We start from the raw sequence: 21720 nt of genomic DNA, 5'->3' as shown, positions 1-21720 counted from the left end.
TAGAATGGAAGGTAGGACATTTTAAAAATTTTTAATTCTTCAGTGAAGTGATTTTTTTTTCTCAAAATGATAAAAAATGTAAAAAAAAAAATTTCTTGTGAAAATCGCTTTTGAACAAAGAGTTTTCAATAAGTTCTAACTTATTTATTTATTTATTTATTGATTAATTGATTGATTTACTTGTTAATTGATTAATTAATTAAATTCGTTCATTCATTCATTCTTTCACTCATTCATTCATTCATTCATTCTTTCTTTTTTTTCGTTCATTTACATATTGATGGGAACAATGACTCCTATTGAATTGAATTGTGTAAACGTTCTAATCCACGTATACAAATTATTATTACTTTTTTCTTTTTCGGTAGTGTTTGTAAATTTATTACATGTTAGTGTGAGAACTCAAAATACCAAATGTCAAAATGTACAATGATCGACCTAAACATGAACATAAAACGAACTTTACCAAACGGTTTTGAATTTGCAGTAAAATTAAAGAACTTATTAATAGATTTAAGTATGGACATGGGGAATGTCTCAAAGAGACAACACACAGACCAAAGAGACGACACCTCGACCAAAGAGCAGAAAACAATTCGCGATGTATTCTTTTAACTGACATTCAAGACATAGAACAACTCATGAAGATTACATTTAACAATTCAAAGACATATTTTTCAGATATAAGGATCATCGTGGTTATGACCTTCTGCTGTTTGATAACTTTAGGTATGTAAATTGAACAACAGAATCCAATGCAATTTATCATTTACGTGAAGGTTCCATTTTGTTACTATTATTAAGATACATTTTCAGCACCTTATTGTGCAATAATAAAAAAAAAAGAGCGTCATGAGATTGTTAATCTTAAAAAAAAAAAAAAATTCTGGTGCAATGACATTCATTCTTATAACGTTATATTTCACATACCAAATTTAGCGAAAGAGAGACTAAAGATACAAAAGAGCCATTCAAACTCACAAGTTTAAAAAGAAACGAAAACAACTTGGCGAAAACAAAGTAAAATAACCACAATAAAAACAAATTTAATTATACTCAACGAACCATGATAACAAAACTTCTTCTAAAACTGAAAACTGGTAACATTTGTAATTTAAAAAATATTAGCAATGTTTGACCAACAGTGCATCGTAAAAAGCTTCAAAGTTTCTATTTCTTTGTTATATTTAATTTTCTTGAACAACAATATAATCAAGTAGTTTTAATTAGTGTGAGAAATATCCTTCAACTGTATTTAATGCATTTATTTGTAACGTTACAGATCATGTAATTTTGCAAATGACCAGTTCGAATTTTACCGAGGAAAACATCAATATTTCAACCAAAATTTCGAATAATGGAACACATTTCACAAAAGGTCAAACGGAGCAGAGTTCAACACCTATCATTGGGACAAGAGTTCTAACTAAAGAATCTTTGTTGATTTCAAAGCCGCCACAACCACCAATAACAAGTAAATTACAACCAACAAGTACGAATACAGAGCCGCCACAACCACCAATAACAAGTAAATTACAACCAACAAGTACGAATACAGAGCCGCCACAACCACCAATAACAAGTAAATTACAACCAACAAGTATAAGTACAAAGCAGCCACAACCACCAATAACAAGTAAATTACAACCAACAAGTACGAATACAGAGCCGCCACAACCACCAATAACAAGTAAATTACAACCAACAAGTACGAATACAGAGCCGCCACAACCACCAATAACAAGTAAATTACAACCAACAAGTACGAATACAGAGCCGCCACAACCACCAATAACAAGTAAATTACAACCAACAAGTACGAATACAGAGCAGCCACAACCACCAATAACAAGTAAATTACAACCAACAAGTACGAATACAAAGCAGCCACAACCACCAATAACAAGTAAATTACAACCAACAAGTATAAGTACAAAGCAGCCACAACCACCAATAACAAGTAAATTACAACCAACAAGTACGAATACAGAGCCGCCACAACCACCAATAACAAGTAAATTACAACCAACAATTACGAATACAGAGCCGCCACAACCACCAATAACAAGTAAATTACAACCAACAAGTACGAATACAGAGCAGCCACAACCACCAATAACAAGTAAATTACAACCAACAAGTACGAATACAGAGCAGCCACAACCACCAATAACAAATAAATTACAACCAACAAGTACGAATACAGAGCGGCCACAACCACCAATAACAAATAAATTACAACCAACAAGTACGAATACAGAGCCGCCACAACCACCAATAACAAGTAAATTACAACCAACAATTACGAATACAGAGCAGCCACAACCACCAATAACAAGTAAATTACAACCAACAAGTACGAATACAGAGCAGCCACAACCACCAATAACAAGTAAATTACAACCAACAAGTACGAATACAGAGCCGCTACAACCACCAATAACAAGTAAATTACAACCAACAAGTATAAGTACAAAGCAGCCAAAACCACCAATAACAAATAAATTACAACCAACAAGTACGAAAACAGAGCCGCCAAAACCACCAATAACAAATAAATTACAACCAACAAGTACGAATACAGAGCCGCCACAACCACCAATAACAAGTAAATTACAACCAACAAGTACGAATACAGAGCAGCCACAACCACCAATAACAAGTAAATTACAACCAACAAGTACGAATACAGAGCCGCTACAACCACCAATAACAAGTAAATTACAACCAACAAGTATAAGTACAAAGCAGCCACAACCACCAATAACAAGTAAATTACAACCAACAAGTACGAATACAGAGCCGCCACAACCACCAATAACAAGTAAATTACAACCAACAAGTACGAATACAGAGCGGCCACAACCACCAATAACAAGTAAATTACAACCAACAAGTACGAATACAGAGCGGCCACAACCACCAATAACAAGTAAATTACAACCAACAAGTATAAGTACAAAGCAGCCACAACCACCAATAACAAGTAAATTACAACCAACAAGTACGAATACAGAGCCGCCACAACCACCAATAACAAGTAAATTACAACCAACAAGTACGAATACAGAGCCGCCACAACCACCAATAACAAGTAAATTACAACCAACAAGTACGAATACAGAGCCGCCACAACCACCAATAACAAGTAAATTACAACCAACAAGTATAAGTACAAAGCAGCCACAACCACCAATAACAAGTAAATTACAACCAACAAGTACGTATACAGAGCCGCTACAACCACCAATAACAAGTAAATTACAACCAACAAGTATAAGTACAAAGCAGCCACAACCACCAATAACAAATAAATTACAACCAACAAGTACGAATACAGAGCGGCCACAACCACCAATAACAAGTAAATTACAACCAACAAGTACGTATACAGAGCCGCTACAACCACCAATAACAAGTAAATTACAACCAACAAGTATAAGTACAAAGCAGCCACAACCACCAATAACAAATAAATTACAACCAACAAGTACGTATACAGAGCCGCTACAACCACCAATAACAAGTAAATTACAACCAACAAGTATAAGTACAAAGCAGCCACAACCACCAATAACAAGTAAATTACAACCAACAAGTACGAATACAGAGCGGCCACAACCACCAATAACAAGTAAATTACAACCAACAAGTACGAATACAGAGCCGCCACAACCACCAATAACAAGTAAATTACAACCAACAAGTACGAATACAGAGCCGCCACAACCACCAATAACAAGTAAATTACAACCAACAAGTATAACTACAAAGCAGCCACAACCACCAATAACAAGTAAATTACAACCAACAAGTACGAATACAGAGCCGCCACAACCACCAATAACAAGTAAATTACAACCAACAAGTACGAATACAGAACCGCCACAACCACCAATAACAAGTAAATTACAACTAACAAGTATAAGTACAAAGCCGCCACAACCACCAATAACAAGTAAATTACAACCAACAAGTACGAATACAGAGCCGCCACAACCACCAATAACAAGTAAATTACAACCAACAAGTACGAATACAGAGCCGCCACAACCACCAATAACAAGTAAATTACAACCAACAAGTACGAATACAGAGCCGCCACAACCACCAATAACAAGTAAATTACAACCAACAAGTACGAATACAGAGCCGCCACAACCACCAATAACAAGTAAATTACAACCAACAAGTATAACTACAAAGCAGTCACAACCACCAATAACAAGTAAATTACAACCAACAAGTACGAATACAGAGCCGCCACAACCACCAATTACAAGTAAATTACAACCAACAAGTATAAGTACAAAGCAGCCACAACCACCAATAACAAGTAAATTACAACCTACAAGTACGAATACAGAGCCGCCACAACCACCAATAACAAGTAAATTACAACCAACAAGTATAAGTACAAAGCAGCCACAACCACCAATAACAAGTAAATTACAACCTACAAGTACGAATACAGAGCCACCACAACCACCACTAACAAGTAAATTACAACCTACAAGAACGAATACAGAGCCGCCACAACCACCAATAACAAGTAAATTACAACAAACAAGTACGAATACAGAGCCGCCACAACCACCAATAACAAGTAAATTACAACCAACAATTACGAATACAGAGCCGCCACAACCACCAATAACAAGTAAAATACAACCAACAAGTATAAGGACAAAGCAGCCACAACCACCAATAACAAGTAAATTACAACCAACAAGTACGAATACAGAGCCGCCACAACCACCAATAACAAGTAAATTCCAACCAACAAGTACGAATACAGTGCCGCCACAACCACCAATAACAAGTAAATTACAACCAACAAGTATAACTACAAAGCAGCCACAAACACCAATAACAAGTAAATTACAACCAACAAGTACGAATACAGAGCCGCCACAACCACCAATAACAAGTAAATTACAACCAACAAGTACGAATACAGAGCCGCCACAACCACCAATAACAAGTAAATTACAACCAACAAGTATAAGTACAAAGCAGCCACAACCACCAATAACAAGTAAATTACAACCAAAAAGTACGAATACAGAACCGCCACAACCACCAATAACAAGTAAATTACAACCAACAAGTACGAATACAGAGCCGCCGCAACCACCAATAACAAGTAAATTACAACCAACAAGTACGAATATAGAGCCGCCACAACCACCAATAACAAGTAAATTACAACCAACAATTACGAATACAGAGCCGCCACAACCACCAATAACAAGTAAATTGCAACCAATACAGACAACAAATTCTTCATCCCCTAGTCATATCACGACAGATGAAAAGACAACAACAACAACACCGTCATCTCCTAATCAAATCACGACAGATGAAGTTACAATAAAAATGACATCGTCATCTCCTAGTCAAATCACGACAGATGAAAAGACTACAACAATAACATCGTCATCTCCTAGTCATATCACGACAGATGAAAAGACAACAACAACAACACCGTCATCTCCTAGTCAAATCACAACAGATGAAGTGACAACAAAAATGACATCGTCATCTCTTAAAACTACAAAACCAAATACGACACCAGATTCACCGACAGCAACATCTATAGCCAAAAAAGTTACAGACGGTAAGTACCTTGAAGCAATTTATGTTGGGCAATTTACATTTGTTATAAAGAAAGCCATAGTTCAGTAGCAATTTAAACCCTCAAAATATCCGTGTATAATGTTTAATGTTATTGATACCAATTGGTCGATACCCCCGCTCGTGAAATGCCAGTCCGATCATGTATCATAAGAACAATAGCACAGTTGTTTGGTACTGGAACGCACATATGTACATTGTTTTATTGAAACTTACTGTTATGAAATTACGAAATCATTGAAGTCAGGAACGTATTTCACTCGTGAATAACTATGATTGTTTTCATGTAGAGTCGGATTTGCTGACCATTCTGGTGCATCTAAGATCATCATGAGTTTTGGTAGGGTTCTTTTCGCTAAATTATGTTTCTATGTTGTGTTTTGTTAACTGTTATTATTCTTTTAATAGTTTTCCCCCCTTTTATTCATTGTCATTGTCAGTTTGTGTTTCTCTTAATAAGTTTGCATCTCCCATTGATATATTTCACTTCCGTTTTAGTGATATCAAGTTTATCAGGTCTTCGAAATATCAATAAGGTTTTGAGTGACTAAAATTTGTTTCTTTAATCATCACCGAAAAGAGCCTTATTTTTATTAATGTCTTTCTTTGCTAGGATGAATTAAAATGGTACTAGTGTATTCATAGAATTAACATAATTTACAACAAAGGCAACAGTAGTATACCGCTGTTCAAAACTCATAAATCCATGGACAAAAAAACAAAATCGGGGTAACAAACTAAAACCGAGGGAAACGCATTAAATATAAGAGGAGAACAACGACATACCACTAAAATACTTTTTTTTTTATTGCATAAAATTGTAGGACCGTGTAAGAAGCCATTTTCTGTTATACAAGGAAGTTGTAGAAAACCATGCGCTGAGGACGATATATCTTGTGGGAGTAGCGGGAAATGTTACATAGATGATAATAAACTCCCCATATGTGTGTGAGTATATCTGATATATATACAGAACTATAATTCAAATGTACAAGGCCTCAGGGATAATGTTCGATGTACTACAATAAAGGCGGAAAATGTCAATCGGACAATCAAAACGAAAAAATCAAAGTGACTGACGAAACTTTGAATTAAATGGAAAGCGATGAAAAGACAATTCTTATATGTAATAAAGTGTTTGCCCTTTATGTCAATAGTTTACCCCTTATTGTCGCTCGTGGTAAAATTTTTAGCATACAGGGCCAACCTGTGGTAAAATCAATATTGCAGGGCCAATTTCAAGCCCCCGTGAATTATTTCTTTAACAACTCTGCATAAAACAAAAGACTGAACAAAACGAACCCAGCCACAATTGGAGGTGATCTCAGGTGCTCCGGAAGGATAAGTTCGATCCTGCTGTACACGTGCCACCCGTTGTGTCACTCGAAAAGTGTATTCTTAAATTCCACAATAATGCTTTATAAGAAGGTTTATTGAAAAAGACAAATCAGTACAACCTGCTACAGATTGAAATTGACTAACCAACTATAACCTCAGTCCTCGTAATTTACGTTGCACTGTCTAAACGTCCTTCTAAATGACGTCTGGACAAAGTATATATTGTTTAAAACAGTGACGATGCCCTAATGGCCAATAATTCCTAAATTGCTCCAATTAAAAAATCGACTTTTTAAAATAGATTCTTTCTATAATTAGAACACTGACGATGGCTAAATTTTCTTTTACAGATGTAATACAGATGACGGATTGTTTCAATATACTGGAGACAAATGTGGCGCAAAGGAGATGAAATCAAAATACGTCATCACGATAGCTGCTGGCGGTGCGGGAGGAATAATTCTGATTGTCTTATTCATAGTTTGTGGATGTTTTTGTTGGCGACGTTCACGTGATAGAAGTTACGCGTAAGTTTTACAGCAAGATTCACTTTTATTCATTTCATAAACAAGATAAATATTAAATTTCATTGTTTCAATTAATAGATGGTGGATTTTATTTAACCAAAAGGCAAAACATTTATGCATTTTAAAGCAGTAAAATGTGTAGCTACATAGTGTAGTTATATAGGATAGGACCTTTATCGAGACTCCGAGATCGGGTGTTTTTAAGCTCGGGATTTCGGGATTGACCCTTTCGGGATCCGGGATTTCTTTTTTTCAAATTTTGGGACCTTGGGATTTCGTATTTTTAAGCCCGGGATTTCGGGATTTCGTGTTTTTAAGCTCGGGATTTCGGGATCAGGACCCCTCCTACCCCTCCCATATATGTGTAGTTAAAAATATCAATCAATTGTTTCTATCTTTTTATATATTTGCAACCTTGGTTTAACAAATCTGGTATCTTTTAAGATTTAGAAAAAAACCAGTTATCTATAATGTAGCTTTTATATTCTTCTACCTAAATGATTATTTTGCTCATATATTACAGTAGTGAATGGGAATCTCTTAACGACTACCGTGTTTCAGGCAGGAACGTACAATACATTGATGGTTACAAAACAGATGGCACTTTTGGAAAAGGGAAAGATAACCCAGCATATGACAAATATTACAGAGAGGACGATTTCACAGAAAATGATAAAAAGGTAAAATGTTGTCAGAAAGTGCAGGCTTATATATAGAAAAGGATAAATGCAGGTAAAACGGAGGTGCGGAAAATACCAGAGGGAGAGTCCAACTCATAGATAAAAAATAAACTGACAAAGCCATGGCTAAAAAAGAAAATTAAGACAAACAGACAAGTAATAGTACAGAAGACACAACATAGAAAACGAAAGACTAAGCAACACGGACCCCACCAAAAACTGGGGGTGGTAAAAAAAAAAATAAGCAGTCACAATTCAAATTTACCAAAATTTCAAAATTCAGTTTTCAAATGCATTGGAAAAGATCATGAATGGAACGGCATAATCTTGCATAGACCCATGCACTCTTATTTGCACAAAACTTCCCGATATAGAAAATGGATTTGTGGGACAAATGCTCCAGTCTTATAAAAGTATGAATAGAAATGAAGAACCAGTAATACAAAACAATAATTCCATTATACACTTTTTTGTTGTGTTTGCAAATCAAATATGTTTCACGAAGAATCATTATGTATTGTGAGAAAAACAACTAACCCTGTTGAAGCCAGGGGAAATGTCTACCCAAGTAATGATACACTATCAAATGATTATAAGGAATAAAGGAATAATTCAAATAAAGGCAACAGTAGAATACCGCTGTTCAAAACTAGTAAATCTATGGACAAAAACAACGATGTATGTTATTTGTTTACAGGATATTGAAATTTCTCCTGACAACATTGTTAATCCATCTGAATTGTCAATGAAGGGTCCAAACGATCATGACAATCCAAGCTTTCTTTATGTAAGTATTATCATGACAATCCAAGCTTTCTTTATGTAAGTATTCTCCTGACAACATTGTTAATCCATCTGAATTGTCAATGAAGGGTCCAAACGATCATGACAATCCAAGCTTTCTTTATGTAAGTATTATCATGACAATCCAAGCTTTCTTTATGTAAGTATTCTCCTGACAACATTGTTAATCCATCTGAATTGTCAATGAAGGGTCCAAACGATCATGACAATCCAAGCTTTCTTTATGTAAGTATTATCATGACAATCCAAGCTTTCTTTATGTAAGTATTCTCCTGACAACATTGTTAATCCATCTGAATTGTCAATGAAGGGTCCAAACGATCATGACAATCCAAGCTTTCTTTATGTAAGTATTATTATGACAATCCAAGCTTTCTTTATGTAAGTATTCTCCTGACAACATTGTTAAACCATCTGAATTGTCAATGAAGGGTCCTAACGATCATGACAATCCAAGCTTTCTTTATGTAAGTATTATCATGACAATCCAAGCTTTCTTTATGTAAGTATTCTCCTGACAACATTGTTAATCCATCTGAATTGTCAATGAAGGGTCCAAACGATCATGACAATCCAAGCTTTCTTTATGTAAGTATTATCATGACAATCCAAGCTTTCTTTATGTAAGTATTATCATGACAACATTGTTAATCCATCTGAATTGTCAATGAAGGGTCCAAACGATCATGACAATCCAAGCTTTCTTTATGTAAGTATTACATTTTATGTAAGTCCCAATTCAGGAGCCTCTGGTCTTTGTTAGTTTGGTATGATTTTCATTTTAGTTTCTTTCATATATTTGGGAGTTTAGTATGACGTCAATTATCACTGAACTAGTTCACATTTTTGTTTAGAGCTAGAAACACTTAAAAACTGCATATTCCAAAAACCAAAATGTGAGTTAAAAATTATGTTGAAAATAGTAAATGAGGGATATGTTCGTCAAAGTATAACCCCACATTGACCCCTTATTCAAAACAGTTCGAGTTCTTAGTAATGCCATTTCAAAGATGTTTATCTGGTTAAAATGTAGGCACTTTGTAGGATTTTCAAATATAAAGTGTAATATTTTATTATCTCTAGAGCGACGTATGGAAACCAAGAAGTTTGCGATTAAAGCCCGATACCAGTTGAAGTAAGTACTATATATCAATGTACTAGAATAAACCATGATAAAGCTATTTAACTAGATACAAAAGAGGGAGGAAAGATACCAGAGGGACAGTCCAACTTATAAATCGAAAATAAAATGACAACGCCATGGCTAAAAATAAAAAGGCAAACAGACAAATAATAGTGCCGAAGACACCTCATTGAAAACTCAAAACGCAGCAACATTAACCCCATCAAAAACTGGGGGTGAACTCTGGTGCTCCGGAAGGGTAGCAGATCCTGCTCCACATGTGGCACCCGTGTACAAGATATGCGACACTTAACACGGTATAGCTTACGTATGTGAAACTCAATATCAAATATGTCGAAACAGCAGCAACAGTGTAATTCGAGTGTATATATTTCTTAATCACGGTGCAAAATTGGACGTATTAACTAAAATCAATATACATTTGGTATAAAACAAATTATCCAAAGCAAAATAGGTAAAGACAATAACCAAGTGAGTAAGATATGCACAATGGATAGCATAATATATGGGTATACCTTAGTACACAACAACACAAAATCACAAGCATAACACTAACAACATACTGCCTTTTAAATAGAAAAGTGTCCGAACCATCTATTTAAATAAATTAAAACCCGCGTTGAATTTTATGTATTTGTAAGGAAAATGACAGAAAAATTCGTGCACGAAATAATATCGGCAGTCAGTACTACCTTATTAAGTTTCAAATATTATGTGTTCATGTAACTGTATCTCTCTTTCAGAGGAATCCTGTCTGACAACAGAAACGACAAAAAAAATACTCATAACTGAACAATCGTCCATTACCAGAACGATAGATTGTCCGATCATAAAACTGTTCATTGCATACATTTTTGACTGTAAATATAAATAAAACAACATCAGCTACGCGTGGGAAAGAGGAGATTTATTAACAAGCATACAGGGAGCGTTTTGCATAAATGTATAATATTTTTTGTGTTTATTTCAATCTTTAGTGTGGAATTTGTTTTCCTTGCCTCCATATCATACGGCTACATGTATCTCTGATTATTGTAAAACTTCTTTTTGAGCTATTCGAATTTTATCAAGAGAAAATACTAATATCAGGAAGGTATGACCGACACTTCTGAATCCTAGCATAACATAAACGGTATCAAATTAAAATTGAGAATGGAAGTGGGGAATATGTCAAAGAGACAACAACCCGACCATAGAACAGACATCAGCAGGAGGTCACTAACATGTCTTCAATGCAGCGAGAAATTCCCATCAAATTGCCAGCACCTGATGTGCATTGCGAAAACAAATGTCTCTTCAGTGATGCTTAAATCCAAAATATTTAAAAAATCCATTTTTTTTAAAACCCAGTGATGTAAAAAAAAAATTACACTTTACTAATTGCATGCGTCTTTTAACCAACCACAAGGATTTGCAGGAAAAGTATCCTTATCTTTTCTAGAATGGTTTACAATAAATAAATGTAAGTATTCGAAATTAGTGTATGTACCAAAAAGTTAAAATGGATCATAAATCGCATTTGTTAGAAGCAGCTTTTATTTAATTTATTTGATTAATTAACAAAATCATTTGTAATATTTATATTAATATCTTATTATATCCTTATGACTTAATTGATCTATCAAGTATTACTTTATTTTTTATAATGTATATCGAATACTGTAGTATGTAATTTCACATGTTTCATCATCAAAAATAAAATAATTACAAAACAAAAGTGTAAGTACCATAGACGGAAAGGATTGAATAATTTTGAAAGGATCTTTTAGCAATTTTAACTTTTTAGTAAAGCATGATACATGCGGGATTACTAATCACTTTAATGAAATTTGTGTGGAAGTTATGCTAATGTCTACAACAAATGGTTCAATCACAAAAATACTGATCCCCGGAGAAAATTCAAAACGGAAAGTCCCTAATCAAATGGCAAAATTTAAAGCGCAAAAACATCAATCGGATGGTTAACAACTGTCAGATTCCTGACTTGGTACATGGATTATCGTTTGTAGAAATTGTTGGATATAACCTGGTTTATTCATAGCTGGTTAAACGTCTCAACAACCGACTATGATATGTTAACATTCCATACTCCATAGTAACTGCTAAATTAAATGTATAAGGTTAGGAGTTGGAAAGTAAACTAATGTCTGCTCAAATGCCAAAAGATGGACAGTAGTGCAAATATCTTCAGGTTAAACAATAGAAATTATCATTTTAGATTGGTTGAAGTATAACCTAATTTTAACTACGTGGTTGAAAAATTATTATAGAAAATCAAGAAGATTTGGTATGATTGCCAATGAAACGAGCCCCCACCAGAGTCCAAAATAAGTTTTAAAATATAGCATGGTCACAATACGCTCTTTAACAATGAGCTAAATCCATACCGCAATGCCAACAAAAAAGCCAACAGCCAGATTTATGTACAAAACAATAAACAAAAAACATATATAAAAATTATCAGAAACAATCCATTTCTTTCTATGGTTTATCGTCCAGGTATATGAACCCAGCCTGTGATCATTGTAGTTGGCAATGTTGTTGAATCTGAAAGAAAAAAAAATCTTTTTAATTACTGTTTCTCAAAAATTTGATATATATATAAGCAAGTATGTATCTACTGCTACTAACATAAACGGAATTAATGTTACTACAACGGATGCGCGTTTTGACAATTAAGTCTATTCGGTGATGTGTGATTTTTTATCATATGTTTACTATTGATATAATATTTACCCACAGTACTTGTTTCCTTGAAAATCTCATTCATTTTAGTCTTGAAGATTAAATTTGAGTGTATTTTATATTGGAGCAAAAATAAGCTGAAAACCAAACATTTTGCTGTTTGTGTAAACACGAAATCATCATTACATATATGTGCGTCTGACGAACTAAGTTATAAGCCAGGTATCTTTGTTAGTTGGTACATATTTTGAAGACCGTGTTAATTAAAATATCATACTGTTTTCCAATGTGTGTATATGGCACTTGTTTACAAAAAGTTCATTTATATGTGTGTTGGCGTTTGGTTTTTCTGCGGCTCAATGTTTCTGTTGTTCTGTTGTTTTTCTCTTAAAGTTGATGTGTGTCCCTCGGTTTTAGTTTGTAACCCGGATTTGATTTCTCTTAATCGATTTATGACTTTTGAACATCGGTATACTACGTTTGCTTTTATTATAAAAAAAGTAAAATCACAAAAATATTGAACTCCGAGGAAAATAAAATCGGAAAGTCCCTAATCACATTGCAAAATCAAATGACAAAACACATCAAAAACGAATGGACAACAACTGTCGTATTCTTGACTTGGTACAGGCATTTTGAAATGTAGAAAATGGTGGATTGAACCTGGATTCTACCATATTAAACTGGGAACATATGTCAATGCTGGTGGACGTTTTGGTTCTGCTGGTTTATCCAGTCCAGTACTCCACACTCTCGTGTTGACATGAACTATCATTGATATGTTTATTTTATCTGAATTTACTGTATATGAAATGTTCAATTATTTGAAACACTTACATTTTTCTATTCATTGAGTTATGGTTTGCAATAGCTGTATTTGGCACAAATATTGAAATTTTGTTTTTCAAAGTTGTACAACTACATGACTTTAGCCTTCCAACTGTTTTAATTTGAGCATCCCTGGTGAGTTTTGTGTAAACGAAATGGGCGTTTGGTGTACTTAATTCAAAACCTGGCCTCTCTGATGAGTTTTTACACATTTACCTATTCCTATTTTCGATGGGTCCAGTACGATCTGACATTGTTTTCCAGAATATATGATTCTATCGTTATCTGAGCTGGGACAGAAACACTGATAACTATTCTGCGTATTTCTACATATACCATTATTAATACAAGGAGAGCTCTGACATTGACCAGTACCTACAAAGTATAGAAAACGTGCACATTTAACATAATTGAATTCCAAATGCTTATCCTAAGTTAGAAGCATTAAATTATTTGGTTGTCGTCGTTTATTGCTGTTTATCATGTACTTAGCATTGATATAATAGCTTTTGCATATGTGTCATGACCAGAAGTACACAAGCCTTAATTTCTTACCCGGGCTGATAATCCATATCAGGGGCATCTCGTGCACAAAGCCACAATAGTGCAATTTACTGCCGGTATTTCCGATATCGGTTGTTTACTTTTCCATTGTGACGTCAGACATTTTTTATGACGACGTCGAAATTTACGGCAACTTTTTGGGGATAGGTTAGTACTTGCTAACAAATGCCATTGACAATTATTAATCATTTTATAGTACAACAAACATGGTGTAATAATGATCATAAAACTCTTCCATATTTTTAATTTTTCAAAATGCCTCTATAGGAAATAGCAACATGAATGAATATGGAGGTAGTGATGTTATTGTTAGGCAATTAAAGTGTATTTGTTGGATTAATTTTTATATAATTTTTGACTGTTTTAACTAATTTATTTGTTAATTTGCCATATATAAAACAATTGTCAGAAGTAAATGATAAAGCGATTAATACATGACCTTTTCCATATCGGCCCGGGTATCATCCTTCGACCCATTTCAGCACCTCGACTACGTCTCGGGCTGATATGGGGGTCTCGCTATGATACCCGGGCCAATATGGAAATGGCCATGTATTGATCTATATATATCATATTTTTTTTTTCGTTTATTGTTTTGTACAAAAACCTAAACATTGAGAAGGAGGAAAGTGAAATCTTTGTAAAAATTATGTTGAAGATGAAATCCAGTTTTTTTAATGCAATGTCTATGCTTAACAACAAAACGGTAACCCATATTTTGATCAATTAAAAAAATAAAAAAAACTCTTAGTAACATTTCTGATGAAAACAAATGAATAGACATCATTTATATAATTCATTAAGTTTTTAAACTACTGTTCATACATAGAAATGCACTACTGACCATTTGACTTAACGGCTGTTCCTGTTCATTTTTTTTATTATTGCATGATTTTTTTGTGTTCCAAGTGGAATCCATATTGCTGGGTTTTATTCACCAGTTGTGTTTATTTTATGCAGTTCTTTTCTTTAACAAATATGTTGAAGGCCGTACATTGACCTATAATGGTTTGCTTTTATAAATTGTTATTTGGATGGAGAGTTGTCTCATTGGCACTCACACCACATCTTCCCATATCTATGTTAAATGTTTTAAACAACTCGATGATTCAAATCGCTTTACGTTTTTTTTCGTCTTGTCGTCAACATCATACTGTAATTATTCTGCCCTAGTATCGGCACTGTAATTAGTCAATCAAATTATTTGTATTTGTATTTAATGTGTGTGTTGTGCCCTTTATGAACACTGAATCCGTACTGTTATGGTAACTTCTACGTCATTTGGTTTCTGATAGAAAGATGTCTGAGAGGCAGTCATGCCACCTCGTACTTGTTTATATGTTCCAGACCATATGAGTATTTAGACCGTATGCGTACAGTCCAGCTGACCAAACATGTTTTGGGATCATATTGTCAAATGTAAACAAACATTTATCAAAATCTTTATTTTCAGTTATACATAAAGGCAACAGTAGTATACCGCTGTTCAAACTCATAAATCCATGGACAAAAAACAAAATCGGGGTAACAAACTAAAACTGAGGGAAACGCATAAATATAAGAGGAGAACAACGACACAACACTACAATACAAATTGATATTAATACAATTAGATGAATAATGTGAATGAGCGAACACGAGTTTAATTGTATATCCGTGAATTATAATTTGTTACTCTGTTCCAAGGTGACACTTGCTTCTGCAAAGAACGACATTTATTTTTACATTCACATGTTTTGTTCTAACAAAAAGCAATTGTCCATCCACATTATGTTAACTTCCGGTAACTTCAATTTCAATGAGCATACTGGGCTGTAATTAATGCATTACTGACATGTCCAGACCGTACGGATACGGTCCAAATACTCATACGGTCTGGAACATATATATATATATACAATGAGTGAGTGAAAGCAGTTGAAATCGTTCGTTAAGAAGCATTGACATATTTAATATTATTTGAGAAATCATATACAAACTGAATATTTGATGTGACAATGACAATGCAACACAGTTGGAAATTTGATAACAAATTGCTCAAACAACAATTCGCCGTATTTGATTTTCCTACCTTGCATTGTATTTAATGTTGTTCTTGCTGGTATTGGTGCTGTTGTTGTTGTTGTTGTTGATATAAGTGGCGAAGACGATGAAGCAGACGACTGTTGACTGCATGAACTGTCTCGTTGCACTGGGTGTCCAATCAATCCAAATCTCATTGATATATGTTTATGGTAATTGAGAGGATTTATACGCAGACATTTTACAACATAAGGTTTGTCAAAAGTATTGGTAACTTTGGTGTTTTCGTCGGAGTTGCCAGTAAAGAGCTATGGAAAATCCAAATGAATTTTAAGTACACTAAGATTTCAAGACTAAAAATATTTTCCTGACATATATATACAACGATTAATGGTATTTAGTAAGTAAGCTAATTGTTAAGGATGTTTGCTCCTCTACTTTTTGAATTTTTGCCCGATTTCGGAATCCTCTGGTTTTATCCATGTATTAACTTTAAAAACATTGCCCACTAAACCCTACTTTTCTCTTCATATTTTTATTAAATATAATTTAAAAAGCAATATTTCAAAATCTTATGAAATCCATGTTATTTTTTATAGTTTTTTTTTAACAAAAAAGGTCCAATGTTAAGTGAAGGAAAAATCTAGAAAAAATTATTTCCCGCCAAATTTTCAACGGCTTATATCTCGAAAACTAGGACACGGACCCTCAATTTTTTTCTGCTTTTTAAGTTTCTTTATTTATATACTTTCAATTTATAACAGTCTTTTAAAAAGCTTGTTATTTTTAAACAGAGTAGCGAATAACCTGAAGTAAAAACTTATCACGATAAAAAGATTAAATCTCATTATTATATTAGAACAATAGACCACTTTGTCCTTCACCGCAAAAGCCTCGTCAATTGTGTGCGCCTTTATGTCGTCATTTACCAGATTGAGTTAATCGCCTGTATCCCTGCACTATTAACGTTCATCAAGCGTCTAAGAGATCGTCATTGTGCAGGATAAACTAGAAATGATGTTCGTTCCGTATGAACTTCATCAAAATTCATCAACCCGACCATAAAAAAAACCCCACAACAGCAGAAGGTCACCAACAGGTCTTCAATGTAGCGAGAGATTCCCGCACCCGGAGGCGTCCTTCAACTGGCCCCTAAACAAATATATACTAGTTCAGTGATAATGAACGCCATACTAATTTCCAAATTGTACACAAGAAACTAAAATTAAAAAAAACTAACAAAGGTCAGAGGCTCCTGACTTGGGACAGGCGCAACAATGCGGCGGGGTTAAACATGTTTGTGAGATCTCAACCCTCCCCCTATACCTCTAGCTAATGTAGAAAAGTAAACGCATAACAATACGCACATTAAAATTCAGTTCAAGAGAAGTCCGAGTCTGATGTCAGAAGATGTAACCAAAGAAAATAAACAAAATGACAATAATACATAAATAACAACAGACTACTAGCAGTTAACTGACATGCCAGCTCCAGACTTCAATTAAACTGACTGAAAGATTATGATTTCATCATATGAACATCAGGCACAATCCTTCCCGTTAGGGTTTTAGTATCATACCATCATAACATATATGAGAAAAACATAACCCGTGTCATGCCAACAACTGGTTTTTGAATAAATGTGTTTAGTTCCGATGCAAAGACCCTATTAGTGAATCAATATTAACGCCAAAATATGCAATCTTTAATGACCTGACAACAGTATCGTAACTATATCCCTTCTTAATAAGTCTATTTAAAGGTTTTGTTAGTTTTTGAGGTGAATACTGACACCTTTGTGCTTTATAAAGAATATTTCCATAAAAATTGGATGTGAAATACCTGAACGTATAAGAAGTCTGCATGTTGAGCTATATTTACGAATGATGTCCTTATACCGATGATAAAATTTAGTAAATGTTTTGACTAGTTTGTCATATCGAAAACCCTGGTGTAATAATTTTTCAGTAATACATAAATTTATCTCGTTAAAATCTAAAACATTGTTACATACACTAGCGCCGCTTTTACTATGTAGTACAAAAAATCTGTTGCAATCATGACTATAAATTATGCGATATGCCACAACCCATTCCTGGCAACAACCATTTCTACCTTGAGTTACTATGCCTGTTAAGTTGAAACTCTTCTTCATCTTTATCTAAAACAAAAACAATGAAGCTAAAATTAATAAGCAAGCAACTTGGGGTGCGCAGTTAGTACCCATATGAATTCCGAAAATGTAAGGTCAAGGTAATGTTTTATAACATTAAAATCAATCTTGCCATAGCGAACAGAAATATTGTCACACATGACATTTTAAACCATATTCATATTTTAATGGTAAATCTCTTTTTTTATAATTAATTGCTGATTTTGATTGTAACTTTTTTTGTTATATAAATGTTTTGCTTTATAAAAAAGTTCTTACTCATGCACAGTGTAAACATCACCTTTTCGAAAATTAAAATAAAACCTGTTTGGTGGATATTGCAGAAAGACAAAGTAAAAAAGGCAACAGTAGTATACCGCTGTTCGAAATTCATCAATCGATTGAGAAAAAACCAAATCTGAGTTACAAACTAAAACTGAGGGAAACAAATCAAATTTAAGAGACACACAGAAACGAACTATAATATAACAATGGCCATTTTCCTGACTTTGTACAGGACATTTTTAGAAAAATTGTGGGTTGAACCTGGTTTTGCGGCTGGCAAAACCTAGCGCTGTTATGGCAATGTTAAATATAACACTAAAATGACAACATTACATGACAGGACTACAGTTCAAATACATGCAAGAACACGCAGGACAGAGAAGTACATAAATAAACATAACAAAAGGACATTTCGACAGGCAACCAAGACCAACGCAAACCTTTATTGTGTCTAATAATTATATCACATATGTACCTAATCAAATACAATACCTCTATGAATTGATTAGTATCATTAAAGTGAGCAGACCACGATCCCATATGTGTTACTCCATCACTGCTGCTGTACTCTTTAGAGTCAATTAATCCCCTTGAAGCACTAAAATCATGTACTGCATCACCATGGTAAAGTTCACTTGATGATCGAATGATGACGTCATTATAATGAGTTTTTAAAATATCCGATTCACAATTAGCAACTAAAGTTAAAAAATAAGAGATGCAATTAGAACAAAATCTGTTTTTTTTTAAATTTACTTAAAATGTCGTATTCTATGTTAGTCGTAGTAATGCAGTAACGCATTTTGGGCACAACAAGTCCAGTTGAGAACAATTGCTCAATTTTGTGACTATCATTACTTTATTTTATAGTTGAATCTATCTAATCTCGACCCATTTCAGCACCTCGACTACGTCTCGGGCTGATATGGGAGTCTCGGGATGATACCCGGGCCGATATGGAAAAGACCATGTATTGATCTCTATATATCATATTTGTTTTTCGTTTATTATTTTGTACAAAAACCTAAACATTGAGAAGGAAAAAAATGTAATTTTGATATTAGTGAAGGAAAGTGAAATCTTTGTAAAAATTATGTTGAAGATGAAATCCAGTTTTTGTAATGCAATGTCCATGCTTAACAACATAACGGCAACCCATATTTTGATCAATTGAAAAAATAAAAAAACTTTTAGTAACATTTCTGATGAAAACAAATGAATAGACATCATTTATATAATTCATTAAGTTTTTAAACTACTGTTCATACATAGAAATGCACTACTGACCATTTGACTTAAGAGCTGTTCCTGTTCATTTTTGTTTTATTATTGCATGATTTTTTTGTGTTCCAAGTGGAATCCATATTGCTGGGTTTTATTCACCAGTTGTGTTTATTTTATGCAGTTCTTTCCTTTGAAAACATGTTGAAGGCCGTACATTGACCTATAATGGTTTGCTTTTATAAAATGTTATTTAGATGGAGAGTTGTCTCATTGGCACTCACACCACATCTTCCCATATCTATGTTAAATGTTTTTTTTTTTGTTAAATTAACTTAAAATGTCGTATTCTATGTTAGTCGTAGTAATGAAGTAACGCATTTTGGGCACAACAAGTCCAGTTGAGAACAATTGCTCTATTTTGTGACTATCATTACTTGAGGAATATTTTCAATGTTTATTTTATAGTTGAATCTTTTTCATTTAAATGCTGCCCATACATGAAAAAAAGGTATTTTACCTAGTAGAGCCACATTTTAATAGAGTGTAATTTTAGATGATATTTAAGATTGTTAATTCTATTTCGAAAACAAATTAATTTGCATTTGTTTTTGTATTCTAGAATTAGTCTGAGGTACTTGCACGTTGTTTTGAGTAAATTCAAATCTTACCGTTATGTTGGTCAGATTCAAGTAGAAAACGTTTGTGGAGGAATATTTTTCTTACAGCTGTGCTAAATGTTAGAACACTTATGCAAAGTATAAGTCTAACTGTTATATATTTCTGCAAAACAAAATATGTTTGGAAAGACATTAACATGAAGAATAAGATAACTTATATATATATTTTTTTAAATGCATTACTAAAGTGAAGCTATTTGTCATAAATATGAATAACTACACAGCTACGTTCCTAAGAGTATTCTATGAATATAGAAATCGGTCGAGACATTACTACAATCGTATAAAGGATGACATTACAGCTGTAGAAATATTAGTATGAAAATATTATAACAAAAAAAGGATTTAACTTACTTATGCTAAAATTTCAAAATATATCTAATTGAAATTGAAAAAAAATCAAAGGTTTTCTTGGGCAATTTTTTCAAAACTTACCATAGTCAAAGTATTGAGATCGAGATTGTTAGCGTATACTCCTACGTTCTGCAAATATCTAGTGTTGTCATTTGGGTTGTTTATCAGGACTTGCTATAGACGTCATGCAGGATTTAAGATAAGTAATGAAATTGGGTTACCCAAACCGATTTTATTTTCAAAATAAGTACTTTAAAAAGTTTGGTCCATAAATGAACGATATTGATTTCTATAAAAAGTCACATTTCAAACTCCTCGTCAATACTAACAATTTGAAGCAAACGACATGACAAACAATGAGAAACCCATAAAATTCCCCACAACAAATGACAGGATCCAGTGTATACATGTACATGTAAGATTCGCAATTGGTTATCAGGAACGTTGTCACCTCTTGTTTGACCTTTACTGCATGAGTATTACGTCATGCCAAATCGGTAAAAAAAATACCAACCAGACGATAAGAATTAAGCACATACATGTACTTTGATAGTATAGTTTAGTGAATAAAACATATGAATATCAGGCACTGATTGAAAGATTATGTTTTCATTATATGAATATCAGGCACAATTTTGCCTGATATTCATATGATGAAGAGATAATCTTTCAATCAGTGTAATTGAAGTCTGGAGCTGGCATGTCAGTTAACTGCTAGTAGTCTGTTGTTATTTATGTATTATTGTCATTTGTTTAGCTTATTTTGTTACATCTCCAGACATTATACTCGGACTTCTCT

General features: G+C 33.6%; 2 protein-coding genes across 2 annotated transcripts; one reads left to right on the top strand and one right to left on the bottom strand.

The window, feature by feature from the left end:
- Positions 1–1299: 1299 nt before the first annotated feature.
- Positions 1300–11549, top strand: LOC139503426 (mucin-2-like). The gene is made up of 7 exons (XM_071293206.1): positions 1300–5620; positions 6462–6585; positions 7326–7502; positions 8026–8182; positions 8880–8969; positions 10070–10121; positions 10874–11549. The coding sequence occupies exons 1-6, from the start codon at positions 1300–1302 to the stop codon at positions 10118–10120; spliced, it is 4920 nt and encodes a 1639-aa protein (XP_071149307.1). The 3' UTR covers position 10121; positions 10874–11549.
- A 986-nt stretch (positions 11550–12535) lies between these two features.
- Positions 12536–21352, bottom strand: LOC139503910 (discoidin, CUB and LCCL domain-containing protein 2-like). The gene is made up of 7 exons (XM_071293921.1): positions 21003–21352; positions 20559–20670; positions 19159–19364; positions 18244–18390; positions 16279–16537; positions 13860–14018; positions 12536–12677 (listed from the first exon to the last, which is right to left on the bottom strand). The coding sequence occupies exons 1-7, from the start codon at positions 21003–21005 to the stop codon at positions 12619–12621; spliced, it is 945 nt and encodes a 314-aa protein (XP_071150022.1). The 5' UTR covers positions 21006–21352; the 3' UTR covers positions 12536–12618.
- Between the last annotated feature and the right edge of the window lie 368 nt (positions 21353–21720).

This window comes from Mytilus edulis, chromosome 14 (genome assembly GCF_963676685.1).
Source record: "Mytilus edulis chromosome 14, xbMytEdul2.2, whole genome shotgun sequence".
NCBI classification, from domain to species: domain Eukaryota; kingdom Metazoa; phylum Mollusca; class Bivalvia; order Mytilida; family Mytilidae; genus Mytilus; species Mytilus edulis.
Note: the sequence above shows the minus strand (reverse complement) of the source record. Positions and strands in the feature narration are given on the sequence as shown.

Excerpts from the sequence above, each read along its gene's own strand:
- LOC139503426 (XM_071293206.1), top strand. The coding sequence starts at position 1,300 with ATGACCAGTTCGAATTTTACCGAGGAAAACATCAATATTTCAACCAAA. Across the intron at positions 6,586-7,325 it reads AATAAACTCCCCATATGTGT|ATGTAATACAGATGACGGAT; the intron begins GTGAGTATATCT and ends TTTCTTTTACAG. Across the intron at positions 7,503-8,025 it reads TCACGTGATAGAAGTTACGC|TAGTGAATGGGAATCTCTTA; the intron begins GTAAGTTTTACA and ends CATATATTACAG.
- LOC139503910 (XM_071293921.1), bottom strand. Across the intron at positions 14,019-16,278 it reads AACATTAAATACAATGCAAG|GTACTGGTCAATGTCAGAGC; the intron begins GTAGGAAAATCA and ends TATACTTTGTAG. Across the intron at positions 12,678-13,859 it reads CCCATCGAAAATAGGAATAG|ATTCAACAACATTGCCAACT; the intron begins GTAAATGTGTAA and ends TTTTTCTTTCAG.